Below are 26,250 nucleotides of genomic sequence, written 5' to 3'. Positions count from 1 at the left end.
CAGAAAGGGATATACCGTTTTAATCCCTGTTCCCGGTTTGTCCCTGAGCGAAAGCAGTAGTAGCCAGTCTAGTCGATGTAAAATTGTTTCGGGTATCAATTTGTGTCCCTTTCTCTTTTTTTTTTTTTTTGCTACAAAAACACCCGGCTATCGTTAAGCCAGCCAAGCTTAACCAAAGCGCCAACCATTAGCCCCCGGTACGGGAATTGGCAAGTGGATTGAAAAGTTATACTGATTGAAAAATCGCTTGATCTGGTGGTGTTTCTCCAGCGCGGAAAGCAGCGAAAGTAAAAATTGCGTGAAAACCGACCTCGTTCTACAGCGATACCGTGATGGTCATGGCCTTGAGTGACTTTCGTAAAAGGGATTAATTTATTGAATTAATGCCAACCTTCGCACTCGTCGTCACGACACGACAACGACCACTCTTTCCATTTCTTTTCATATCGCGATGTCGCCGGCTTGATTCTGTTCATCGATTGCGCTACCGCGGTCGTGATTCGAGTCAGGGAACTGGGGTTGGTATAGACTGCTCTTACCAGAAGGTTTTGGTGATTGTTGGAAACGCAATCGAGTCAGTTAAGCCGTGGTGCCGGAAAGAAATTGTTTCTTAGTGTGTTATTCGTTTGCTTGCTTCGATTTTTGCCATTTCTACCGGGGTGGGGAATGGTTTCTTGCGTGGTTCCTTCGGAATTGAGTTGCCAAACGGTAACAGCAGTGGCAGTGGGGAAAGCTTTCGTGCTAATAATCCAATCGAATCGTATTTCCTTGTTACACCCGACGCTTCTCTTGCCACCATCACGCTTTTCCCGTCCACATGTTCTACGTCCGTTACGCCCCATCATTGTCGCCATCATGGGACAGGACGTTAAGGAAGATAAAACAAAATGCGAGGGGAAAAAAAGAAAGTTTCTTTCGCCTTGTAGCATATTTCGCATCATACTTGCTGGGGTTGGTTTAGGCAAGCGGAAGTTGCTTCGAAATTCAAATGAAATCGAAATAAATTGACTCCGAAGGGCTCGTTCTGTTTCTGCCTTCGTTCTCACACTCCGCAACGAGCGTAGCACATGACCAAACGAGCAATCGGGTTGGTACATTGGTGAGATTTTCCCACCGTGATCTGATTTTCCTTCCCCGATTTTCCTTCTGCCTTCTTACCATCCCAGTGCACGGAAATAAGCTTCCATTTGCGTTAGTATTTGTGGTCGAATGGTGAATGAATTCATGGCTTCATGGTTGTGTCCCACTTTGCGTAACACTTTGTATCTTTAGGGTGGCGGAAGCTTTATCAAAATTAGTACCATTGGTAAGAAAATGAAACATTAAAGCATCCCAGCTGATACGCTTGCACGGATGTGGTACCCTTAGTAAACGGGAAAAGAATTCACCAGCAGACTGCCAGGACATTCCGCACACTGATCGCATCCCTGCGTGCACGATATTCCCAGCGCATACCGACGCATGCCAATGGGGGAAGCTGTATAGAGTTTCATCAGCGATAAATATTTGCCTTTCTTCGTTGGGTTCTCAGCCGAAGCGAAAGAATGTTATTCGCCGTCGCTGTTCCGTTTGAAGTGCCAACGAAACTGACGACCTCTATGACTTCACTGCGAGTATACGGTGTGTACAGTTCACTTTAAAACCTCAAACACCCTAACCGTCACGGTGTCCTGTTTCGAAATGGGGCTGGAGTAAAGAAGGAATAAAGTTTTCGAGCAGAAATTCGAATGATGCATGGCATTGGGCTTTTAAGGGAAGGTTTTTTTTAATGATACGGCCATTCACATTGGGTTTATTGTTTACGGTTGACGAGAAACTTTAGAAGGGTAGCATCGAATGTGGCAGAACATGGTTTAAGTGCTAGCTTAACAGATCTTCATATTGAAGCGTGTAATATGGTGGTTAAAAGGCCGCTTAGAAGTTGATCTTTAGGTTGGTCGTTATAAAATATATTTTGTACTGTGAAAGTAAATGGAAAAGATTATAGTCTGTAGTATTGTTTATCGGCAGTTTATTAAATTCCAACTACTGATGAATAAGCGCATTCATTTCCAACTTTGGCATTACTTCATATCTTTGAAGAGCAAACGAACTTGCCAACCCAAACATTTCCCTCCAAGAGCTTTCAAGTTTTGAGGCACTTTTAGATGCTTCGGTTTGGAAAAGTGAAGTTAGCTCAAGAGGAAGAAATAAACATACTTAAAGCTGTGTGTTTTCTTCGTACAACCAGCACTCCGGTTATGGATGTACCCGTGCAGTGGGAATAAATGCGTCATACGAAGACGCTATACATGTATTTCCCTTGTAAATGCATTACACTGGGACTTCTCAAGGGAGTAAGAAAAAAAAGTCTCCACTCGATTCTTGAGGAAACAAGTGTAAAAGAGAAAACAACAACGTTATGCACATACTCGCACGGTTTTTGCCAATCCGTCCTGGTATGGATAAACCAAAGGCACTAAGGCACGTTGACTATGGTTTGGTTGGGAGTGTAATAGCTTGGTTCCCATCATCCCGGAAGCTGTATGATGCTGAAATGTTTTTACTTCTTTTGGTGTTTTTTTTATTGCCCAAGGGAAAAGGATCTGAATTAAGACGCAAATATTTGCCAAACATTTGCTATGTGTTTTCTTACGCTTTTTTTCCACGATTAGGGAAAGCTTTCAGTGTGGGAGAGTAAAGCATCATAAAGCTTTAAAGTACGTAACAGTGGTACAGTCCTCGAGGGATTTTAGCAAATGTGTGGTTTGAAAGTTGACGTTGCTTTTACGGAATTAATGTTTTTTTTTTCGCTTTGAATTGTTTAATTAATATATTCCAGCTATATTGAAAATTAAGAAAATTTTTTCATGTTATAAAAAAATACTTGGAAAATGATTGGTACTTACCCTCACCGTGTGTCTTTGCGGTGACGTTAAGAAAGTTGTGATTGAGCTCCACATTTTCGTCGATGTCCGCCTCATAGATAACCTTCTCGAAATAGAGCGGGTAGTCGTTCTTGTCGGCAATACCTGTTTTGATGAATTTAGTAACTAAAATGAGAACATAAAAGAAAGAGAGAGAGAGAGAGAGAGAGAGAGAACAAACACTTTTGTGAGTATTCTTTCTTGGCCAGTAAACAATGTTCGTATGTTTATCGGGGGAAAAAAACGTCCACCGTATCGAGAGGGAAAATATTTTAAATTTAGCATCAAGTGCCGTTTCTCGATGTCGTGCATATGTCACACGGAATCGTGTTTCCGGTCCGGATGCTCCGAGCATTCAGTGACCACTAATGGAAAACGAGAACGATAAATTTCGATTTTCCTTCCGTTTCGGTTCGATCTACGGTAATTGCAGTTACACAACGTACGCCGTCTGGGCGAACGATCGCGTGGTCGAAAAATCACGAGAACAAAAAAAAACGAAAACGCAATCGTAAAAGAAATGTAAAAAAGTTGAAATAGGAACAAACCACACACATTGTTCGCTCGTTACCCACACTCCGGTGTGTTTGGTGGAAATGCATCCATTATGTCCTATTCCCAGCATGGGGTAAACGAGAAACGAACTCTCCAGGAACACATACACGCAAAGATAGCGATGGGGGTTTTTTTGGGAGGAAGAACCGGGGGCAAACGATCACCAAGAATGTGGTGCAGGCCGTGAGCACAAATCTCAAATCCAAACACACCGATATCCATCGAACCGCGTACCAGGCTGAGGTTGATTCGGTGCAATTGCAATCGCCGCATGAAATCGACCTAAGAAGACATCGGGTTTTCTGGGCACGGTTTTCGATTGGTGCTTCCTTCTTGGTAGCGCATCAAGAAGTGCAGGAGGCAGCACAATTTGAAACAATTTAAAATCCATTTTCTACTACCATGATTTCTGACTTCGATTCGTTCGTTCGGTCCGGTTCGGTACAGGCTGCCTGAAGCCACCCCGTGGTTCACTATAAAGCTAGCCGGAAAGAAACCACCACCATTCGGGTTCAATTTGAAAGTTCTTTGTTTTTTCCTTCTCTTTTTTCTTTTTTCTGCTGATAGATACATTTTCCGTTGGCTTCTTTAACAAACCAACTCTGGGCAAAGACATCAGGTCACACAATTTTTTGTTTGTTTTGAAGTCAGTATTTGTAATTCAACATTTTTGCTACGGTGCTACTATTTCGTGTGGCTTGTTGCTACCCAATTTTTAGCGTATGTCTTGAGGTGATTTTTACAGACCGTATTGTGTACCTAGTGAAGCGCACGTGCACAAAGCACTGACTTGCGGTGGCCGGTAAATGGAACACCTTTGGAGATCGAAATTAAGTTGAAGGTTTTTTGATTACTTTGTGACAAAACTTTGATGGGGAAAATTTTAATTCCATTGGTGCCGTATAATTGAAGCGCGTGTACTACAAGAATAAAATGGATTTGGTCAAATATTTAAAAAGTAAAGATTTTTCTTTATTACTTTAGGAAACAAATTAAGGTAATTATTTTCAAACATTTTTGAGACGATAAAATATCATGCTTTTAGTGATAAATAATGTTCAAAAATGTTGTCAGACATACTGGTTTTATTAAAATTTATCAAAAATCTTTATATCAAATGCATTTATCTGAAATTGATTCTATAATATTATAAAATAATCTTATGATAAGCACAAAAAATAATTATGTACAATATTTTTCTACTCTTCAATTATACTATTTTACAAAATTATTAAACATTAGACTATAAAATAATAGAATGGAATAAAATTGTGTGTAGTCAATTAAATATCATAAATTGCACAAATATAACACAAGTATGTACAAATATTCTGCATTTTTATGACCATTCAATGGTTCCTGTCTATACAAAAAAATGTGTAGATAAATAAATTCATGAAATGCATTATAATTTCCTCCCTTGAGGAGATATTCATGCATTTTAAAATGTACGCTTAAACATCCACACGTTTTTACCTGCCTGCCTACAAAACAAAAATAATCTCCACAATGCAGCGCGCACATTCACCTGGAGTGCATCAAATAGTATTAACATGTTGATTATTTAAACGTTTTAAAAATGAACAGTTTCGCATACCTTTCGCTCCATTCGCTAGAGTTGCATATTTAAGATGGATTACGATGCAGGCGAACACAGTAACTTTCGGCTGCGCTGCATTATTTTGAAAGCAAACCAGAGCAAAACAAAAATGCCAACCGTTTTGGCGAATCGTTCAAGCAAAATGACGCATATTCAGAAACTTTTTCTAAAAAAAACAAAAATTAAATGCAAGTTGTTGATATGATTTGTTTTTCGTGTTTGCATGCGATCATGCATTCATTTTTCATGTTTTTTATTTTGAAATATTTATTTTTCTCGATTTATACACAATGTGAATCAAAAATGCAAAATATTCGCAACAGAACATTGAATTGCGTAAATATGAGTTTGGGTTGCTATTTCCAATAAATAAATACACTATTTACGGTTTGTCAACGAATGGTTTTTTTTGAGTAAATATATGTGCATGAGAGAAAAGGTAAATGTTCAATGGTGTGCAAAACAGAAAAACAACATACATAGTAACGGTTGTCGTTTTTTATGTTTGCGAATTTTTTATTTGTTGCATTAAACATTTACTCTATGCTCGGAATTGAAATAATTGTTGTAGTAAGTGCTTAGTAAATATTATTATTGTTTAATTAATTAATAAATATTATTACTCACATGGAAGCCACTTTTGAGTGAATTTGTATCAAACATTTCTAGCTGTTTCAAGGATTTTGAGTTCAGATAAGAATCACATGATAATTTATAGTTTTTGTTGGACCAACAACAAAATTATATTTATTGGGAATAATGAAAAACGAAAAAAAATTGAAGCAGTTAATCAACTGAAATTAACTCACATTCACCTCTATTTCCAAAGCAACTGACATAACATTCCTATAAGGGAAAATCAATTTTGTGCAGCATAAGTACACATTTCAACTGAACTGATCGTGAATCTATGGAACGGACCTAAACCACCGATAACTAGAAATAACGTCTCATACTGTGCCAGACGAATGTGCATAGAATGTGATTGTACCGATGAAAACCGTATGCTTCACCTTACCGTGATCGACACTGATCGATCGATTCGCAAAATCAACATTGTGATGCAGTTGCAGGGAAATAGTTGCACCGAGACGCGAACGGTACGAAATGAAATTTATTATTTAGTCAAATATGACTTCGTCGGTGTGCAACTTTTCCACACTTCTGCCAGCATGTCGTTGCCAACGTCAGCAACAGCACAGCTCGCGCGTCACTGCGAGCTAGGTGAAAATGGCAAAATTGAATTATCCACTTTTTATCATGTTTTCCTTCGATTCAGCGTATAGTCGGCACACAGTCGGTGAGCGTACATCATATCGTTTTTGGTGCATTTGATGTCTGGTGCTGAATTGGTTGCCATATCTAGCGCAGTGTGTTATGCTGTCATAGCCGTAGGATTTGAATAAATAGTTTACTAAAGTGCAGTCAAAATAATTTAGTGCCATACCGTTTCTGTTTTATTATTTTGTACTGAAACATTACCTTCGTTTGGGTGCAATATTCATGTACACTTTCGAGCTATTTTAAATTATAGGGAACAATTTTGAAAAAAAGCTTGAAGTTCGAATAAAACTTTAGCCCGCTTTAGTGTGTCTGATTGTTTAAATGATATTATAGCTGCAGATAAATATTATTTATAGTAACTGTTGCTTTTTTGAAGAAGATTTTGTTCTGTTATTTCTTAATTTATTTGTATGGTTAATAGGCTTTTCATTTGACCGTGTTTTATTATACACGTGAAACACATAGCATAGCATCAATACTATCCTATAATACTATACTATAATATCGCTTTTCATTATCAGCACCCATATGATCAACCAGCCTTTGGTTGTAACAAGCCCACAGCTTTGCGTCAATGAAACATATGGCAAAAGCATTACGCCGACTGTTTGCATTGAACATGGTTATTACATTTGCTTTCACTTTTCAATCAATATTTTACCTGCTTGCTCCACTTCTTTGTCTATGGTAACCGTATTCAATCTTTCCTATATAGCTTGAATTTGTACGAGTGCGACCATATTGTCGCCCCGAATGCCAGACACCCAATATACAAAGCACCAGGCGCCTCCATCAGCACTATAAATTAATGACAATCTATGGACAACGGTATTTGTCGCTATTGAATCGTTCAATAAACAAAACGAAAACGAATCAGCTCTCTTTTTCTTTCGCGCTCTTTCTCTCTTTGTGTCGTGCATTTGCGGGAAACATCATCCGACAGGGTAAAATGATTTTAAAAAAAAGCACAGGGAAAGGATGGCAATAAAAAGTATGATCTGGGAGATAAAGCACCGACTCGACGACACTACCATCCGACAAATACACGTCAAATTAGATAAAAATAAAGCCAAATGATTGCAGCGAGCTGGCGTCACAAAATTCTTGCCCGAAACAAAGACATTTTATTAAGCGACATTGATGATAACATTCGCCGGGCGACATAAAATCGCTCCAGCTCTCGCTCGGGATGATTCTCCCATTTAGGGGTTGCACCCAGGATCTGCTTTCTCGTGCTTTTATGGCATAGTTCCCTTGTCAGGAATGTCTCTGTGGACGCTGACTGCCCGGCACGGTCGACCCAATTATTGAAAAAGGTTTTTGGAGGAGGGTGCTTAGCGGAACCAAAACCAAGCGGGAGCAGAAGTACGCTTACAAACAACATGCCCCAGTAAGGAGACTAATTGATTCTTGGATGGAATAATATTTTGTTTTACGATCGTCCATTAAAACGGCCGCGTGAATGTATCTATAAGGGTACGGTTCCTCTGTCTGTACTGGACGAATATGGTGGAGTGGGATTAGGAACTTTCGAGAGGACGTAGAAACGGGTCACGCATTAACGCCTTTGAACGGGAAAGGCGGATTGACTGAAGCATGTGGTAAGTAGAGTTCAATCATCTGGAAGCAAAACCATAATGGTTGCGGGGCATAATAGTCAAATGTTAATGTTTGATCAATAAACTTATTAACATCTTTTTGATAGATCCGTTGACAGATGGATAATAAATTGAATTTCTTAATGATCTTCGTAAATCTTGAGCGAAAGCTGCGGTGAGAAAATAACATTGAAGATATTTTGTATAATTCTTATGTATTTTTATAAAAAGAATTTGAAGAAAGACTGTATACATTTTCATTCGATATACTAAATTGTTTACCAAGACGGTCACCCAGAAGATTCTCCCTCTCCATTATTCTATAAAGGTACTAAAAATTTATCACCATCATCATATCGTTTGATTAAGGAACTGGAACTCTTTGCTCAATAAAATCCTACCAATGTTCACAACTCTTCATTGTGCCACGAGTTGCCTCTATTAGCGAGAAATGAATGGGCAGACGCTAGAAAAAACACAAAATCACAAGCTTACAAAACAAAACCCAACCAAGCACAACGCGTCCGGACCGACAGCTGGGATTAAGACATGATTCTTTGTTCCGTAGCGCCGAAAAACAACAACGTACCTATTTTTCTCGTTCGCTCCCGAAAACCGATTCCGGACGTCTCCGGGGGCGGCATCACTGTATAGGACGGGATGGAAAATATAATATTCTTAAGCTTCCTTTCGCCACGGTTTCGGTTTTATCGCTTGTGTGCTTTGCTGCATCGCACCAACATATCGGCGAATGGCATTGTTCACCCGTTGACGACATTTTTGTGCAATAAACAAACACTAAGTGGAATTAATTAAATAAAAAATTGCATCAATTTGTTGCAGTGGTGCACTTTTCCGTTCGTATGCTTTGGCGATTGTTTGGCTGGATGGCGATCTGTGGCGGGTTTGTTTTTGCTACTCCAAGAATTGCACAAGGCGTCCCAGGAGTGGTTCTCAATTTGTGTTATTGTACTTTTTCCTTTATATTTGTTTATTAGCTCTAGGATCGGAACTTTTTCTTTTTTGCTTTTCAAATCGTAGAAAAGAATGAAAACCACCCGGGGAATAGGTAAAGAAATGCAATACCAAGCATCCGGGCGAAGCAAAAATCCTCAGGAAGCAGTCAGTCGGTGGGAAAAATATGTTGCCATTCGGGAAGTGTTTCCATCACGGGTGTAGGAGGGTGCAATAATAATAAAAAAAACGAAAACTAGAACCAACCCGACAGTGATCCATGGAAGCTGGGCGTTGGAGCTTTTCGGGGTTGTTTCTTTCCCACCATGTTAGTGCCAACCGTTTTTCCCGGCAAACCGTACGGAAGCACATTCTTTACGTTTAAGGAGAAAATTCTCCACTTCTGCCCAGTGCAATTGGATTCACATGCAATCATGTGCAAAAAATAAACGAACGACCAGACCGAGGGTTTTTGGGGGCGCAAGATTGGTTTGATGAAACCGGCACGTCCCTGACGCTACTACTGATGCTTCGGTGATGTCCTATTTGAGGACAACCCGTTTTGGGACCACTCATGACAACGCGCGGAACAAGCGCACCGGGATTTGATTGCGGGGAGGAAATTTTCGTTTGCCATCGTTCCTTGCGCTTGGATATCACCGACCGGATGTTCTCCGCACCCTTTCAAACCACATCGTCGCCAACGTACGTTTTGCATCGGGCCCGTACAGTTCGCTTCCGTTCGCGTAATGAGGTCAACACGGGCGAAAAGAACCATAACTGGCAGCTCATCATCCATTCCATCCGAAACCGTTGGCGTATGGGTCTCTTGTTTTTGAATATGTGTGTGCTTCTGTGCAGGAAGAACTTCTAATTGATGATGGTGATTTATCTTCAGTCCGTAATTTCAATTTGGGAATTGTTTTTTTTCTTCTCAGCCCTCGTGTACGTATGTCTGTTTCGGAGAAATTGTTCTTGATTTGATGCAGTGAACTGCATTTTCTTTGACAGGCGGAAATTATTTATCACACTCAGGGAGTAGCTATAGTGTTGGTTGGAATGAACTATAATAATGAAAAAAACATTAAACACATAAGTAGATAATGAGGTTTAAGAGTGGTGTGGAAGATAAGCATTTGAAATAGACAAAAATAAAGCAAAATTCCGATGAATTGTTTAATGTGCTGTGCACTTGATGCTATGTAGTTTTTTTTTTTAAATTGTTTCTATTGATGTTAAAGTTTAGCCTAGCACAATTACCAACATTAAAGCATTGGCAGTAGCTTTTTTATTGTAAAACACTCATTTAAGAATACATCTATGTAATCTTAGTATATTTTAACAGAGTTTTTGACAATATTCAATTACATTTAATTGAAATTCATCGGAATTTGATGATTTAAAAGTAATTCGAAGAAGCATCTTTTAATTTATCTTTAAAAGACCATGATTTCTATTCAACTAAATGAGAAATATGATTATTGTTACTACATTTTGAGTTATTTACATTTTGACATCTTAAACAATTTAATTACATAATTCCATTATTTTTTTTTAATTTCAGCTAGTGATTTATAGGTTTGAGCGCCCCTGCATCTTAACCACTGAAAACTCAAACTTAACGCAACCGATCGCGTATCGGTTTATACCACATAGTGCAGTGCTTGTGCGAACATACTCCCCCCACAAAGTGACAGATTGTCATAACAACAATAATAAAATCAAAGCACGTGCTTTCGCGGTCCGCGGTTCCAGGAAGGATGTAAATCTTGTGTTTCGGTCGCGTAGTAATTCCCTTTGTCGTGTTGTGATACGTGCTGTGTGTTGTGTTTATTGTATCTTTCGTAGTGGCAAGTGTTCCGCGAGTGCTTCAAAAGTGTTCTCGATGCAGTGGCAAGTGTTCTGTGAGTGTTTATACCGATCTGATATGATCGTCGGTTTTGTGTTTTGTAGTGGCTTCCGTGCGGTGGAAAATGATCCGATGGTTTCGGGTAGTTCGGTTTTCGCAGCTGGCTTCCGGTCAGTGGAAAGTGTTCCGGAAGCGTACGTCGCGTGTGGTTTGCTGTATACGTGCCTCGAGGAATTGAGGCTAAGCATGCAGGGTTTCTCGATTTGCATGCTTCGTGCGCGCACGCCGGGCAACTTGTGTCAATCGAAATTTTACGCGCGGAAAATCGGTGATCACAATTCGGAACTTAGTGAACCAGATGTTCGAGATTTTCTGGTGACGGCTTCATGAACAATTTCGTGGATTTCTGTGTATATAATTTGTGGTGAGTAATTTTACCATTTTTATCAAATGTTCCTTAAATCGAAAGCTTCAAGAAACTGTAATAAAAAATCAAAACTTTCGGTTCATTTTCACTGAAATAAGCTTAGTTGTATGTTTTGTCCAAATATCAATAACCGGATAAAGTTGTCTTACGCTAAACCTACTTGAGCGAATTCTTTCAATCATGTTAATTAAGTCCAGAAGTTCCTCGCATAAGTGCCGGCTGACTCGTATCCATCAAACGTTCGCATACACAATATGACCGTCCCAACCAGTTCATAACTGATCCCTTCCACACCGGGACAGCTCTTCCTCTTTTGACTAACGGAAGATCGATTACGGGTGAACCCATTTGGGCGGCCCGTCGGCCAGTATCGAAAATCTGTCACCAGTCGCCGAATTACCGGCGAAAAAAAAAATAATAAAAACACTCCCCCGAAACCCGGGGGTCGAACCGATAGAAAGAGGATTACTAATTAAAGCACCCGCATAATCTGGTTTCACTTCGTCGGTAAAGAAGGGTTCGGTAAATACAAGTGAAAGAAAACCCTGGTAAACAACCTGCCTTTGGTCGTGTGGTGAAAAGGGTACGGAGGCGAGAAAAGCGGCGCGCATCGTTCCGGGATTACGTGCTCGTGTTAACTGCCCAGGGAGGAGGGATTTATCGGTCGGCACATCAAGGATACAGGGGACCATCGTTGCTCCCATCCCGTGCCCTGTATGCGGGTCGATAGGCCGCTCGTTTCCGAAATGCCATTAACTTGTGTAGCCCGAAGAATGTGGCTTAAGCGGCTCGGCAATTTGCAGCCTCGAAGGTGTCCGCTGGTGAGCGTTTCGCATGGGACAAAAACCGGGGTCCGAGTTTTGCCCGGAGAAAAGGTCGGCAAGGATCATTTGGGATCTGATTTACCAGAGCGGTTACGGTCGTTGGTTATGCATGATGAAACCGATACCGATGTGCGGTACGAGTTTTACATTTTTTTATGTTTGCTTTTGTTTTTCATTCTCGACTTCATACATTTTTGGGCTGTGAAGTTGTCTTTCGTCTTTTTTTTTTTTTGTTGTTGATGCTAGCCGTTGCTGGTCCTCCATATGATTGGGACCGAGCGTGGTTCATGCAAATAGATAGATTTCGGGGGCAGTGTTTACAAAGCAGAACATGTTTGACATAATAATAACGTTGTGTGGTCCGCCGAAGGTAAGGGATGAGGTGCTAAGCCAATCACCAGACCGCTGGGTTTCCGAGCATATTTCCTTCTTATGCTAACGACCTCGGTGCTTATTTATTTTACAACGAACCGACACCGTTATTGAAACATTCATTGCTTATTTATATGGAATTTTGTTATAAAATTGGGAAGGAGAATTTTTTTAGGAAACTGAGGAAGAAAACATTCTTCCTTCCAGAAAGGTTCTTAAATTTAATTATATGTTAATGTTGCTTATTTTTTGTTTTATATGATTGGTTTAAGAAACCAAGTGCTCTTCAATTAAAAAAAAATAAAAAAAAGGATTTTTGTAAAGCTTTATTAACTTGAATAATTTCACATCCATGGCAGGCTTAAAAAAGTATCCCAACCCTTAAAGGGAATTTTAGGAGATTTTTTTTTTCGCTATACGGTGATGTGACTAGAATTGAAATGACCCAGGCCTGATGTGGAAAACATAAAGCAAAAGTTATATGCTTGCGTGCGTTTGATGTTGGGTCGGCAAGTATTGCACCTCATCAAAAGCGCAGAACCTACGTGAAAGATCGACAATGAAGCTTTACTGGGTCGGCTTTTCTCGCCACGTTATTTGTATGCGACCCAATCGCAGTGATTTCAGTGTCGAATTGGAACGCTTCAGCAGTGGAAGACGCCTTTGCTATTTATTGCATTCGATTTTTTTCCCTTCCATTTTGTTCGCCTGCCGTTTTAAGTAGCTTTCATGTTCGCACAGTCAGCTCGGCACGTTGTACCAGACAGTCAACATCTGTTTGGGTAGAACGTCGGCCCCCCGGGGGATGGCGGACAGGAACTGATCATCCAAACAGGCCAGAAGGATGTTTGGAGTTTATTGATCTTGGTGAGCGAGCAAGGCGAGGTGCAGCATGGCGGGAATGAAGGGATAGCGAATTGCAATAAACTATCCGGTTCCATTTTCCTAAAAGCTTTCCATCCGACCGAGCATAAAATGAGCCGTGTACCGAGTGTACTCGCATGGACGCAAAGCGGAAAGAAAATCGATCGATCGAAAGGGACACAACCAGTGGCAAAAGATTGATGTAGAAAATGAGAACACACATGAGTGTGGGAAGAAGAAAGCAGCGAAGAAGAAAAAAAAAGGCGCATGTCATCCTTGCTAAAGCGCACGACGAGTACACTCGATGCCCTTTCAATGCACACAGCCCCTACCGATACTACCACTGAATGTCTGCATACGGTCCTGCCCCACCCGCTGGAGCAGTCGTCATTCACGGAACCACATTTCAACCCCGTTTGGCAGAATCGTCAATCACCTTGGGGAGCGTGGGAAGCGAGAAACATTAGAGACCTTGCGTACCCGAGTGGAGACTTGCCTTGTGGCAGTAATCCTCGGTGCTGTAATTGAATTATGTTCGCTATCGTATTTGGTGCCTAGAATCGCACTTATACACCGCGTTTGCCCCACTCGCATGCAGACACGAGCTGCTCATGTCAAAATCATAAATCAAACAATCATTTCCAGCTCATTCGTTATCTGCGCCTGTACGCCTGTACAGCCCGGGCAGAGTTGAACCGGACAGGGTGAAAATCATTGCATCAGGGGGGTCCGGGGGACGAGGTTTTGGCGGGTGATAGTATAATGTTCGCTGACCGGATTGCCTGTGACCAGCAAAGCTAGTGTTGGGGCAATGGTTGAATTATGTGGTGACCAGCGTGGACCCGATGATCCATTGGCTCTTCAAGAAGCGAGGCAAAACATTGGATGACGTTAATGTAGCGCCTGCCCGGGGGAAAAAAACACTCATTTGACGTTCATCGGGAAGAGTGACGGTACAAAATACAGTAATGTTGAAGAAGCTTTTAGCTGCACCAGAGTATGAAGGAATGATTGACGATGCAGTCGTCGTCCCACAACCAAATGAACTGACCATTTGCAGCTGGTGAGCTTATCGGTTGATCTATGATTGACTTAATTTTACGGCTCATGTGACAGAGTTTAGAAACTGAAAGAAAAATCCTTACTGACAGCATCTGTGAAGACATTCCAATGAGATTGAAAAATATATTTTTGAAATAAATTTCAATTCTTCAAGAATTCGTTCCATCTTTAAAGACACTCTCAGAAATGGCCTCAAAACACTAGAAAATTGCAACACAATCCAAACCCCAATCCGTTTGCTTTACTCTCGTTACAGTTTTTAATCTGTTTTAAAATCCCATTAAAGTCTCTCACCCTTTTGGCCGGCGTCTGACCACTATCTTATTTCATTACAACAATTCCTTATCCGGTTACGGTCCATCGGGTGCTTTCTCTCGAACAAACACGAACAATGCGAAACGACATTGTTCGTCTGGCTTTTTATTCTGCCTGACTTGATACCAACTCTTTCTCGGTGAAAAAGTGCCCCACAGTGTCCCAACGATTTGCCGACATACCCCACATACAGTACGGTGGAGTTTAGATCAACACTCCTGCCCGACTCAACCGGGACACCCGTGGCATTGTGCGCTTATCTGTTTGCTGATGGATTTATAAACCAATAATACCGCTGCACGGTTACGGACAAAACATAATGATGATTGATTATATCGGAGGATACCGTACGGCGGACAAAGTTTGTCCTCGTTTGGACCTGTACCGTCGACAAAGCGGGCTATCTTCGGTTTGACATTTGCCAAATCCGGTCAAAAGCGAACTTCGGCTACGGTGGAATGGGAGGAGGACCATCAATCAATTAGCAGACACCAGTCAGTTTGCGCCCAATTTTCACCTACCCAAGTGAGTGTTGGAACTTGTTGGCCAATTGATCCAGCTTTTCAAAATGGTAGCATTTAGAACCTGGTCAACTTCGATGGGGACCAGCAGTAGTGTTTGCAAATGTATCCAAACCGGAGACATAAAAAGAAAGAATATATATATAAGGATAACCAAAAAACGACTGCCACTAGAAAAGTGGGGAAGGGTTTTTATGAAATTTAATTTTCTACAATGCCTGACAGGACAGTTTGAGTGGTAGCGGTCCAAAACAGGCAGGGACAAACATTATTTCGCTGCAAAAGTTTTCCCAACATTGCCAATGGTACAGAAAAGGTTCAGCAGTAGGTTCAGTCTAAAGAATTAACGTGCGTGTGTAAAAACAAAGCTCACAAACAAAAAAACACAAGCTCTGTGAGTCACTTGTAGAGGGAAAATGGTGTATTACAGTTGTTTTTTTTTGTCCGTCTGCTAATCTCATCCACGGCAGGATAGAACTTTTGCACACAGTTGACAGGCACTTCAAAACAAATTACATCCGCCTGGAGAAGCACAACAGGGCAGCGATTCCATCCGATGCGATGCACCCAACTTTCGCTGACAGATCTAGTCGTATTACTGGGCGCACAAAAGCACGGTTGCCCCACAAAATGTAGTGTTCGCAACAATTCGCTGAAAGTTGCCATACTGTGAAAAAGCTACTGCTGAGCTGAGGAGGGGGGGTGACGAAATTTGTTACAAAAAAAGGCACCAAACGAACCCTAAATGAATAATGTATGGGATGTACGTATAAAACCCCACAGTTTCAAAAGTGGGTCCCACCATCAGGAGGCAGAGCTAAAAGGGGTGGTTCGCTTGCCACAGGAGACATGAAACCCTTAAATCCGCATTTTAATCGCGAACAAGCTGCAAAGTGTCCAGCAGTTCCTATTGAATGACAGTGATAGATCATGACGAAAAGGCGTACAAAAAAACGTTCCGACATCAAACCGGCGTTTGGTTGTCTTTAATGTAACGAGTGGGGCGATTCGTTTTTTTTTTTGGTCAGGACAAACCATAAGACTTTAATTTAATTTATGATCAAAGCGGCTTTTCAAACTGCTTTCGAGCATAATAGGATGTAAAGTTTAAGCCTATCTTATGCTTTGAATAAAAATTACTATCTAGAAAAATACAATTTAAAAGCGCTAAAAGTAGCTACTCATTAAAATCTGCTTAAAAAAAGGAAAAAATTGATTTGACTTTTTTACATAAAAGTTATAATAAAATTCACACGAAGTGGACTTTGCTATTACATATCAAATGTGCACAGCTGCATAATTATATGCGTCATACTCTTGACATATTAGTACAATACAAAATAACTCCAACGGAAAAAAATAGAAAAACACCTCTTTCATACTTTTCACTTCTCAGTATAATCTTCTACACTGGGGGTCCTTTTTCCGGAACACATTGGTCCAATTATGATAGTATTTTGCCTGCATTAAACTTCCATTGAACGTCTGTACCACAGAGCTGTGAGTTTACGCAAAAACGAGCACAACCCGTCTGCAATGGATGTCGATGTTTCGAATGGTTTTTTTTCCAGGAAGCAAAAGTCTATTGCAATTTAGAATCATTTAGTCGAACGTACTATCCATCACTACTAGAGAGTACAGGATGCACAGGAGAGTCTGTTACCACATTCTGCGAATATTGACTCAACGATCGGACCGTTACACATTGCACACTAACCGCACCGTACGATATCAGCTACGATATCGTAACGTGTGTAGGGATCCGTCCCAAAACGGTGTGCTTGGTGAAAAATGTTCTTCCTAGTACTAGTGTTACTTAGTGTAAACGCATATTTGTTTTGTTTATTTCTCTTACGGTGTGAATCGTGTTCAGACACCACAACGAATAGTTTGAGGAATTGATATGTAGCTGAAAATAATAAACTGACTGGCTATCGTCTAGGCTTGCTATCGCACATACTTTGTATCAGTTCCATTCACATCCCTTCCCCGAATTCATTATTGCAATTTTAAAATAAATTGTTTGATGTTTGATGTGAAAGATATTAACAGCTTCCGAGATATCAGCAAAACAGCTGTCGAATTATTGACCACGATGTGTGTCAGTTACGTTACCAGAATGATCACAATCTACGTCCTGGCCTATTCCTTACAATTTACAACTTCAAAACATTCCTCTCTTCCCTTCTGACTGCATTTCCTACTTTGTGGGTTGCATTATTTCAAGCAAATAGAAATCGAAATGCTCATAATCTGGTCATTTCGAATTGGACATTTTTTTCTTTCTCTTTGTTCTTTGTGTAAAAGCAGCTTTTCCACACGCACAAAAGACAGTACAGTACTAAATAAGAAGCAGAAAAAAATCGTCTTCCATCGAAGCATATGCTTCCATTCGGATCACTTTCACCGAAAATGCTGTAATCTGGGTGATAATCCGGCAATCCGGCAACTGTATATTTCTTTCCCGGTCCGATTTCTCACACCGAAAAGACGATACCAAACGTACCCTGAGGAAGCCTACGGATGGTTGAAGTGCCCACCGATACACCGACCGGACGGGTACGATATCAACAGAGGACCAACGCTACCAGTCCACCGTTGTCCATAAGCCCGTGGGTCGTGGGCTGCATAAATTTGCATAAAATCGAACCACCGAATACAGTGCCTTTGCTCAGGTTGTTTGCTACCCTCATACTCTGAATTGCCAGATGTTGGTGCCGGAATAGGGTGTTCAGTGTTTTCTTGAGCGTCCGAAGGAAACCGGCACTACAGCAATATGTTGCTCGATGGATGAAGTAGAAAGGAAGGGTAGAACAGAAAAAGGGATAATGAAACGCTACGCAACATATCGTAGCATAAGTGATGGCTACCGTGTTTGTATCCGAATCGTGGCACTAAATTTGGTCCGAAATTCCAGATTTCGTAATTCGTTGCACGGTTTGTGTGTCGTACAAGAAAAGGTAGGTCCTTGAGCGTACATCTCATTTGTCCGCTGACGGTCCAGCCTCGTACGTTTGAGGTCCAGTGATGGAGAAACCCATATCCAGAGCGTATTGAATCAACGAAAAAAAAAGGATTACAAAACGACCTCGTATTTGTGTGTGAAAAGCTCGTTTCCCGCTGGAACAATTTCCATTCCAGAGCGGGCTCGCAATTCCTTCAGAAAGGTCCATCCGTCCTGGTGACCATCGGAATAGAAATTGATATTTTGCCGACTTTTCTCAACTATGATTGCACATACGAGCTGAGAAAACGCCGTAAAGTTGGACGGCCCGGATAATGTAACCGGGTTCGTTCCGGTAAATGGAAACCCATCGTTTCTACATATTTTACATCGGTGCGGCTATTTTCGCTATAAAAATCATTATAATCTATAAAATGCATATGGCTGTGGAGGAAAATCTTCTCTACGTGAGATAGCGGAGATGGAAATCACGCTCCAGGACAAGAGCATCACTTGGTTGGTATGACGCCTCCCTGTCGTCTCCTGTAGATGTGTGGAGCAAAAAGGAAAAAAAGGCATTTCAAAGATTTCCCTTTATTTAACTCAAACCAAGTTCCAAGCGCTGTTCTTCGGAAGCATGGAACGAGGAATCGAAACCTCCCCGATATGAAAAACGAGTTCGATTTCTCCGTTCACCGTTCGCAAGGCTGGTGATAACTGCGATTGGAAATTGTGAAATCGTGAAACGCTTATTATGTGTGTCGGTTCTGTGGCAACCATATGCCTTGGATAACCTTCGCATGGCGCTTTGTACGATTTGCAAAAAAAAAAACGTAGGTTGTCGTTAAAACTGGTGTAAAGTGAAATTTGATTCGTATGCGTCGGAATGGGATGTTACACGTGGCTAGAAGTTGTTTGAATTTTAAACGATTTTCCACTGACACATGAAATGTGGATGGTTTGATTGGAATTCGAGAAAAAAGAATGACAGCAAAACTGTCATCAATAAAATGGCGCTCCTTGTAGGTGTGTGGGAGTTTTTTTTGTATGGTTTGTTTGGAGTAGTGTCTATTTCCATACTGCAAGATTATTTTTCCTGATCAACGATGAGAAATATAAAAATAAACTGAATAATGAAATTCCAACAAAATGGCAATGCGAATTTGCTGAGAATAAACGTGCTTAAAATATACCAAGTCAGTGCTTAACAGTTTGTTAATTTGGAAATATTATTTTCTCAGATTTTTTACGGTTGTTGGCAGTTATTAATTAATTGAGATCAAAGAAATGATTAAGAAGAACTCGTTCAGTAGATAGCATAAACGCATTTTTTTAAATGAAAACTAATCCACTTTGAACGTAATGAACTTTGCTAAATGGAAAAGCTCTATCGGCAACCATTTTAATATTATTGAAATGAAAAGGCATATTGAAAAAGTTTACAATGTTTCATGGTAAAAAACACATACCAGTTCAACGGAAAATGTAATGACGTTTCAAAGTGCAATATTTTCCAATGCAAAAGCATTTTCTTTTCTGTGTGTATTGGTAACTTCTAGTAGCAAATAATACAAACACACATGTACATCAAATGTCCTTTTACAGCAATACGCAACGGTCATAGTTTAGTGTTTTTTTTCTTCTCTCCATGGAATGCAATATTTGTTTCACAATAAACTTTGGCCCTTACTGCAACCCATGCGTTACTACACAAATGCAAACTTGTACCCTGCACGAACACCACTCGTTGGTGGTTATGTACAGGAGAAGCGAACAAAAAAACATATAAAAATACAGTAAACATTTCCCTTCAAATCAAGACCACCGTTAGGCGCACTTGCAATGCCGGAGTGTAAATGTTACACGTGTGCAAACAGTTCCATGCACGCGTGAATGCTTCCGTTGGGTTTTGTGAGTGCGGTAAAGTGGCTAGATCTGGTTTTTTTTTTGTGTTCGTCTCTCTCATACAGGACAAATCTTAATTCCATGGTAACATACCTATATCTGTTACCTGTTCTTTTTTTTGTTGCAGACCGTTCGTTACAATGTAAACCAGCTTTGCTTCTAATGGTCTTATTCAGGGAAGAGCAGCACTGCGGACCGCTGATGTGTTTCTAGCAAAGTTTAATCTAGTTCGTTGTTGTTCTTCTTCCAACTGCGTCATAAAAGCACAAAAGATTGTACTATCTGAAGCTACTAGAGGCTAAAGCCCTCCGTCACAGTACTACACCATAATCTGCACCATGGTCACAAGTCGTGGGAAGGGCAGAACATGCATTACCGGTCCAGAATAAAATTCCGTATCACACGCAAGTAAGCAAGCAAAATAAAACAAAACATCCACCCACACACATGTATGTTTTGCGAAAATTCAATCAGTGTGTGGGTGTCGGTGTGTTTTGCAAAGCGCTAGAAATCCTGTTGGCCCGAAAGGATCTGCGGCACTTCAGCAAAGCACACAGCCGTACGCAACGTGTACGCTGATGAGAGCTAATGTTTGCTAGTGCTTGTGCTTCGGTTGCTAAATTACGCACCCCCGTCCTACGGGTCCGTTCCCAAGGACGACCTTCCCCCGGGGGTCCGTTCCGACTTTCAATGAGCGAGCCCCGTTTGATAAAGAACTTTCCAACCACCGCTCTGACGAAGATCACGTTTGAGGGCCTTTGAACGGAGCTTTTTCTTCGTCTATTTTTTTTTTCGTTCATTCAACCGCACCAACGGCAACGGCAAACCTACCTTTTTGGTAGCATTATCGGTCGCATTGAAATCGACCAAGGTTTTGTGCTACGGTTTCGCAAACTCAACGGCAGATGTTTCGATATCTTTATCAATATCGGAACGATCCTGAATCTGCTTGGTAATCCCTTTTCCTCACTTTGTGTGCGTGTGTGCGTGTAGCTGTGTGTCGTATGAGTGGCATGTTTTCGTTAGAAGAAAAAGAAAAAAAAATGGCTCAACTCTCTTGCCTGCAGGCAATCGGTAAAATAATTTTCATACTCGAACAAACAAAAACTTCACAACTTGTGCTTTTCGATAAAGTGTGTTCCATATTGTTCATGATTTTTTTCTTTTCGTTTTTTGCTTGTGTGTGTGTGTATGTCCATCACACACGTACATTGCTATCGTCTTTCAGCAGAAACCTGCCAAACCCTTATCATAGGTTGGTTAAGAAACAGGTAAAAAGATATGAAAGTTGGCGTAAAATGGTGCATTTGTTGGTGTTGTTGTTTTTTTTTGTGTGTGTTGTTGTAACATTATTCTCCTTAATAAACGGCCCGATAAGCGCTTTCAAATACCATTGACAGGAGAGTAAAATGGGTCTTTTCCTTTCTTTTAAAGTGACGCATTTTCATCGCTTTATTTATGATACAATACATTGAACCATATTGCATTGATTGAAGCTAAAACAAAACTCTTTGTCAGCTGTAGAATGGAGAATGATTTTTTTTTGTTTTTTTTGTTGATTCGTTTTTTTTTTGTTTGTGGATGTGTTTAAGAAATTTATAAACCACACATCAGTTGGATCGAAATTTTGACTTCGAAATATCTGGCTAAGCTAAACACATTTCCCCACCGTGTGAAAACACCAAGTCACACCTCTGTCGAAATTTGGTTTTTGCAGGTCAAATCAGAACCCAAAACCTACATCAGCCTTCCAGCTCCCCGTTTCCGTGTGCGTTTGTGCCGAAGCGCAGAGTTGGTTGGTTATTTCCCAATAAATTTTCACCTCATCTAAATGTTAATGAGCCCCGACAGCTTGGTTGCTCCATTTGTTGTGCCGTGCGTTTTCGCGCTTTTCGGCCCGCTGACAGTGGCGGTTTGTGGGTGGCGTGATCGGGACTATTTCATCCAAATGTTTTGCCACAGATACGGTGGCTCCATACGAATTGGGTGAACCAAAGCAACAACAACGACAAAAAACACCCCCTTAACATCAATAAATTATCGCAAAAGCAGGTTAAGTATTGATCGGAATGGGTGGCGAAGTTATCGAATTTTGGGAGGAAGGTTGAAATGTTTCACCCATGTGACAGTCACGCATTCTATTCCCGAATTGGTGGTTACGAATACGAAATGCGCACCAAAAAAAAACAAAAGCAGGAAATTCAGGACAAACTATTTTTTTTTATCTACTTTCGATCCGCCACGAAACGTTCGCATCTATTTGCTATTCCGCACCACGTTACCTGATTGTGTCAAATCAAATGACCACAAAATAGAGCACGTATCTTTTAAACACCAGCACATTGGTTTTGCACCCGAGGAAACGTACGGTGGTAAAAAACAGCGAATTCGCTTCCTACCCACTATAGACGGAACGGAATGTATATTGGCACAAATTTATATCCAAACAACTGTTGGCGTGCGTGAAAATTTGGATCAAAATGATAATCAAAAAAACCCCTTTGCCGGATAAAACCTCAAACCGAAACGGTCACCTTTCAGGCGGACGGTATAAAACATTCCAAACGCCCTAAAAACTTCTGTCCAAAAACCTCGCCGCACATCGTAAGGCCATTGTAGAAACACACATCTCTCGGTTAACCATTGTAGAACAAACCGAGTAAAGTGCACCAACATTTTGCATCCGGCACCAATGTGTACCGCGTTCAACTGAAACGGGGTTTTTGTGCGGTTCACACCCCTCCGTGGGGTTGAAAAGCAAATTTAATTAATGCATCATAATTTAGCACACTTTTTACCGTTTCGGCGTCACCACCGACATTGTTCGGTTAACTTTTACACCATATAGAAATAGCGTGACGTTTTTCGGCAGTGAACTATTCAAACCCGTGGCGCGAACTTTCGTTGCAGTTTAATTTAAATACGTAAATAAGATAGATGGAGATCGAGAGGGGAGAGAGAATGTGCGGAAAGAAGGGTGACACTCAGATGCTGTTGACCACCGCAATATGTAGCTTTGCGGCAAGCCGCCTTGTATTTGGCAAAGCACAAAACCCGGCGACAAACTTCCGAATCCTTCGCAATTTAACGAACCGCGGAAGCCCCGAATGTTTGCTCCACAGCTTGCCGTGGAAGGAAGAACACCGGTTTACGGTGATCAAACCACGGTTTGGTGCGGAAGCTAAACAGGGGAAGATGTATGCCGTATACGCGGCGTAAAATCAGCTTCCGGCTGGTGAGAGACTGAGTTGGCTGAGCTGAGGTTCTCATCAGGATTCCGGCCCTAAATTCCACTCGACGCCCGTTGTGTTTGTTGGGGTTTTTTCGGTGGAGAAGGGAGCAACGGTTATTGTTTGTTTGGATTATGACTCCCGGAACACGCAAGCAAGCTTGACGGACACTAACGACACCGGCAGGTCTCTGGCCCTTCGGACGTGCCTTTCTTGCACGAATGAGAACACCTCCGGTAGGCTAGCGTGAAATAATGTTTTGTGGTCGGCTTGACCGAAAGACAATAAGCTCCACAAAGGACACACAGTGCCGTTCTGGAGTGTGTTCCAGTTTGGTAAAATCGACCAAAAAAAAACCCCCCTGGAAATAACTGATTGCTTTTGCCCATGTTTTTTGGTGTTGCTTCTTTGCAGCATGTTTGCACCAATCCGTCTTTCATATTTTCTGTTCGTGATGTAGGCTTATCTTCTTTCCAATAAGCCGATTAATTTTTGTGTCATTTATATTAAACGGAAACGAAACAAAGAACAGCTAAGGTGAACTATGATTCTAGCAGGTCACAGAAAAGCTACGAAGTTTTCGTACCGCAATTTCACGGTGCTCAACAGAGGTGCCTAGTGCTATGCTATGATTATCGACGTCCAGTAGTAGCATTTTCTTCCGATTCCTTGTTTTTTTCTTTTTTTGGGAACGATCGGTTTTTCTTCTCCCTATTTTCTTCTCGGGCTTCCAACACAAAAAGAGCCCCGGGGACAATCTTTCACCTTAAAATTTTCACCAAGGGAATGTTTTTTAACGATGTCACCCGGAGGCATGGTGGCCATTTTTTTTCTCGTTGTTGTGTCAGCCAATTTATCACCGCTGCCTCCGATTGAAGGACTCACCCTGAAGCTGATCGGAAATGCACGTGATCTGCGTTATAGGTGACTGATGGATGGGACTAAACGTGCCGAGGGTTTCATGTTGTTGCTTCCCCTTCTTGGTTGTGTTCGGATTTGTATAATTTTTTCACACACCTCACTGTCACTGAATCTTTGCGGGTGGCCATAAATCTTGGGCTAATCTCTTCGAAAAACACTTTCCACTTCGTGAATGTGGTTTGGGTGCGTGCTTTGCATAAATCATCGCTTCTATTGGTATTCGGACACGGTATTGGACACGGTACGATGCCAGCGGCGATGTGGTTGGCGCCTGGTATACACCTGCCCAAGACAAACAGGTCACCAGAAACCACAACGGTGTCTTAAACTCCACGAATTGGGGGAAGCTGAAGACTGATAAGACAGAGGCGGACATAACAGGCAAGATGTGATGTTTAATGTTACTAATTCTTCTAGATGTTATCACCATTATCGTTTTACAGCACTTGAAATAACTTTGATACAAAACGAGGTTTTTTGGAAAGGTAATTATTAGGTAGACTTTGGGAACTTATAAAATAAAAATTCTTCGAATAGTAGCAAAGAAGCAAGAACAAAGAAATAAAATTAAATTTTCATTCTTTTTACCTATAAATTGACTTGCTATAAATGACTAAAAAAACGAATAATTCAAGAGCCGAAGAAATAGCAATCCTAACACATTTCTGGGTAATACCGAATAGTTACAAAATAAAATGTATATTTTAAAGCCCCTCGGGTATGCTTTTCACGACAACCTAGGACATTCAAAAAAAAAAAACCGATGGAAAAGGCACCAACCATAAACTCTTTTCCTAACGATTTCAATTTTAACTTTCACCAGTTTCTTTTTTCAACGTCGACCGATGGTGAAAGACTTCCGTGCTTTACCAAAAGGTGACCTGTAATTGAATTCGTAGCACCTTCCACACTCCATTGAATTCACTGTGATTATGTGCTCATTGTGGCACTGCTGAACGTTATTTAAACTTTTTTGGACTTGGAATTTTCATTCCATTTTTCACGCATCAACAAAATCAGCTTCCTAGTGTTTTGGAGTCAGGGGAAGGAGATCTGAGCCAGAGCACACGCACCCAACAGCTTCTGATAAGAAACCATCAAGTTTTGGGAGAGTATTTTTAGGCTAAAAGCATCGGTGTGGAACATTTAAAAGCGAAAAATCCACCCGATTATTGTACAGACTTTACATTTTTGCATTATTTCGGAAGTTTCGTTTATTTTTTTTCCTCCCACCGTGCGTTTGTGTTGTTAAATAAGCAAACGGAATTCAATTATCAGGTCGGACAGGATTGGTTGCGATAATAAACGAGCATTCGAGTAGCGTTTTTACTTTCTAAAAAGTCCAATTTTTTGAAGTGAAAATTCTTTACCTACCAGGGCAGGTGTTTTGATGTGGCACAAGAAGGAGAGTGGCAAAACAAAATTATTTCTGATCACATTAAAATAAAGCAGAACAAACAAATTTAATGCTTCAATGAAACGTTCAATATAACATGCTGCTGCTGCTGGCATTATGTGGACCGAATTTTTGGGGTTGGAGCTGGTTATACAAATAACTGAACTGGTAAAACGGCAAACTTTTGACACGAGCGAAACAATTTGTATTTTACTTTTATGTGCATTCGAACATAGTCAACGATCGAACCAAAAAAAACGGAAATGCGCAATATGTTCAATGGCATGAAAGGAGAAAGTTGACGTGATATAAATATTGATCTCGATAAAAGTAAATTGCTGATGCTTGACACAACCATCGTTACGATAAATGACTTTTAAAATCTCTATTGAATTGCTGTACTTTTACTAACTAGAATTTAGTTTAAAACAACTTTAATAAAATAGCCTTTTTTCTATTTCATTTTCATATGCTGGTTATGAAAAATTTAAATCGAACTTTATAAACAAAAAAATTTACAACTCATTCACTTCACCAACAGTGGATAGGTTAAACATAGACATGAGAAATGATTTTTTTATGCTTCTCTTCAATTCACCCAGACCAGAAAGGATAAAATCACGCTGTACCCGCAATTTTATTGCACGAGATTCATTCACTTTCCCGGCCTCACTAAATATATGCTTCGCACGTCTCTTGATTCCATTTGCTCGGCTAAGTAGC

General features: G+C 40.7%; 2 protein-coding genes across 8 annotated transcripts in view; one reads left to right on the top strand and one right to left on the bottom strand.

Annotated features, from left to right (window-relative positions):
* The window catches only part of LOC125775026 (neural-cadherin-like), a 254,791-nt gene that overhangs the window by 61,649 nt on the left and 166,892 nt on the right, over positions 1–26,250 (bottom strand). For all 6 annotated transcript variants that reach the window (XM_049445434.1, XM_049445435.1, XM_049445430.1 and 3 more), the window contains one exon: positions 2,889–3,032. In XM_049445434.1, coding sequence (XP_049301391.1) covers positions 2,889–3,032 — 144 coding nt within the window. The remainder of the gene's footprint in view (positions 1–2,888; positions 3,033–26,250) is intronic.
* LOC125775022 (neural-cadherin) overlaps positions 10,390–26,250 on the top strand; it is a 476,608-nt gene continuing 460,747 nt past the window's right edge. Inside the window, exon 1 of one of the 2 annotated variants that reach the window (XM_049445413.1) lies at positions 10,390–10,801. The gene's annotated coding sequence lies outside the window, so the exon portion shown is untranslated. The remainder of the gene's footprint in view (positions 10,802–26,250) is intronic. The other variant, XM_049445410.1, reaches the window with a different exon arrangement.

The sequence above is a fragment of the Anopheles funestus genome, chromosome 2RL, assembly GCF_943734845.2.
Source record: "Anopheles funestus chromosome 2RL, idAnoFuneDA-416_04, whole genome shotgun sequence".
Lineage (NCBI taxonomy): Eukaryota > Metazoa > Arthropoda > Insecta > Diptera > Culicidae > Anopheles > Anopheles funestus.
Note: the sequence above shows the minus strand (reverse complement) of the source record. Positions and strands in the feature narration are given on the sequence as shown.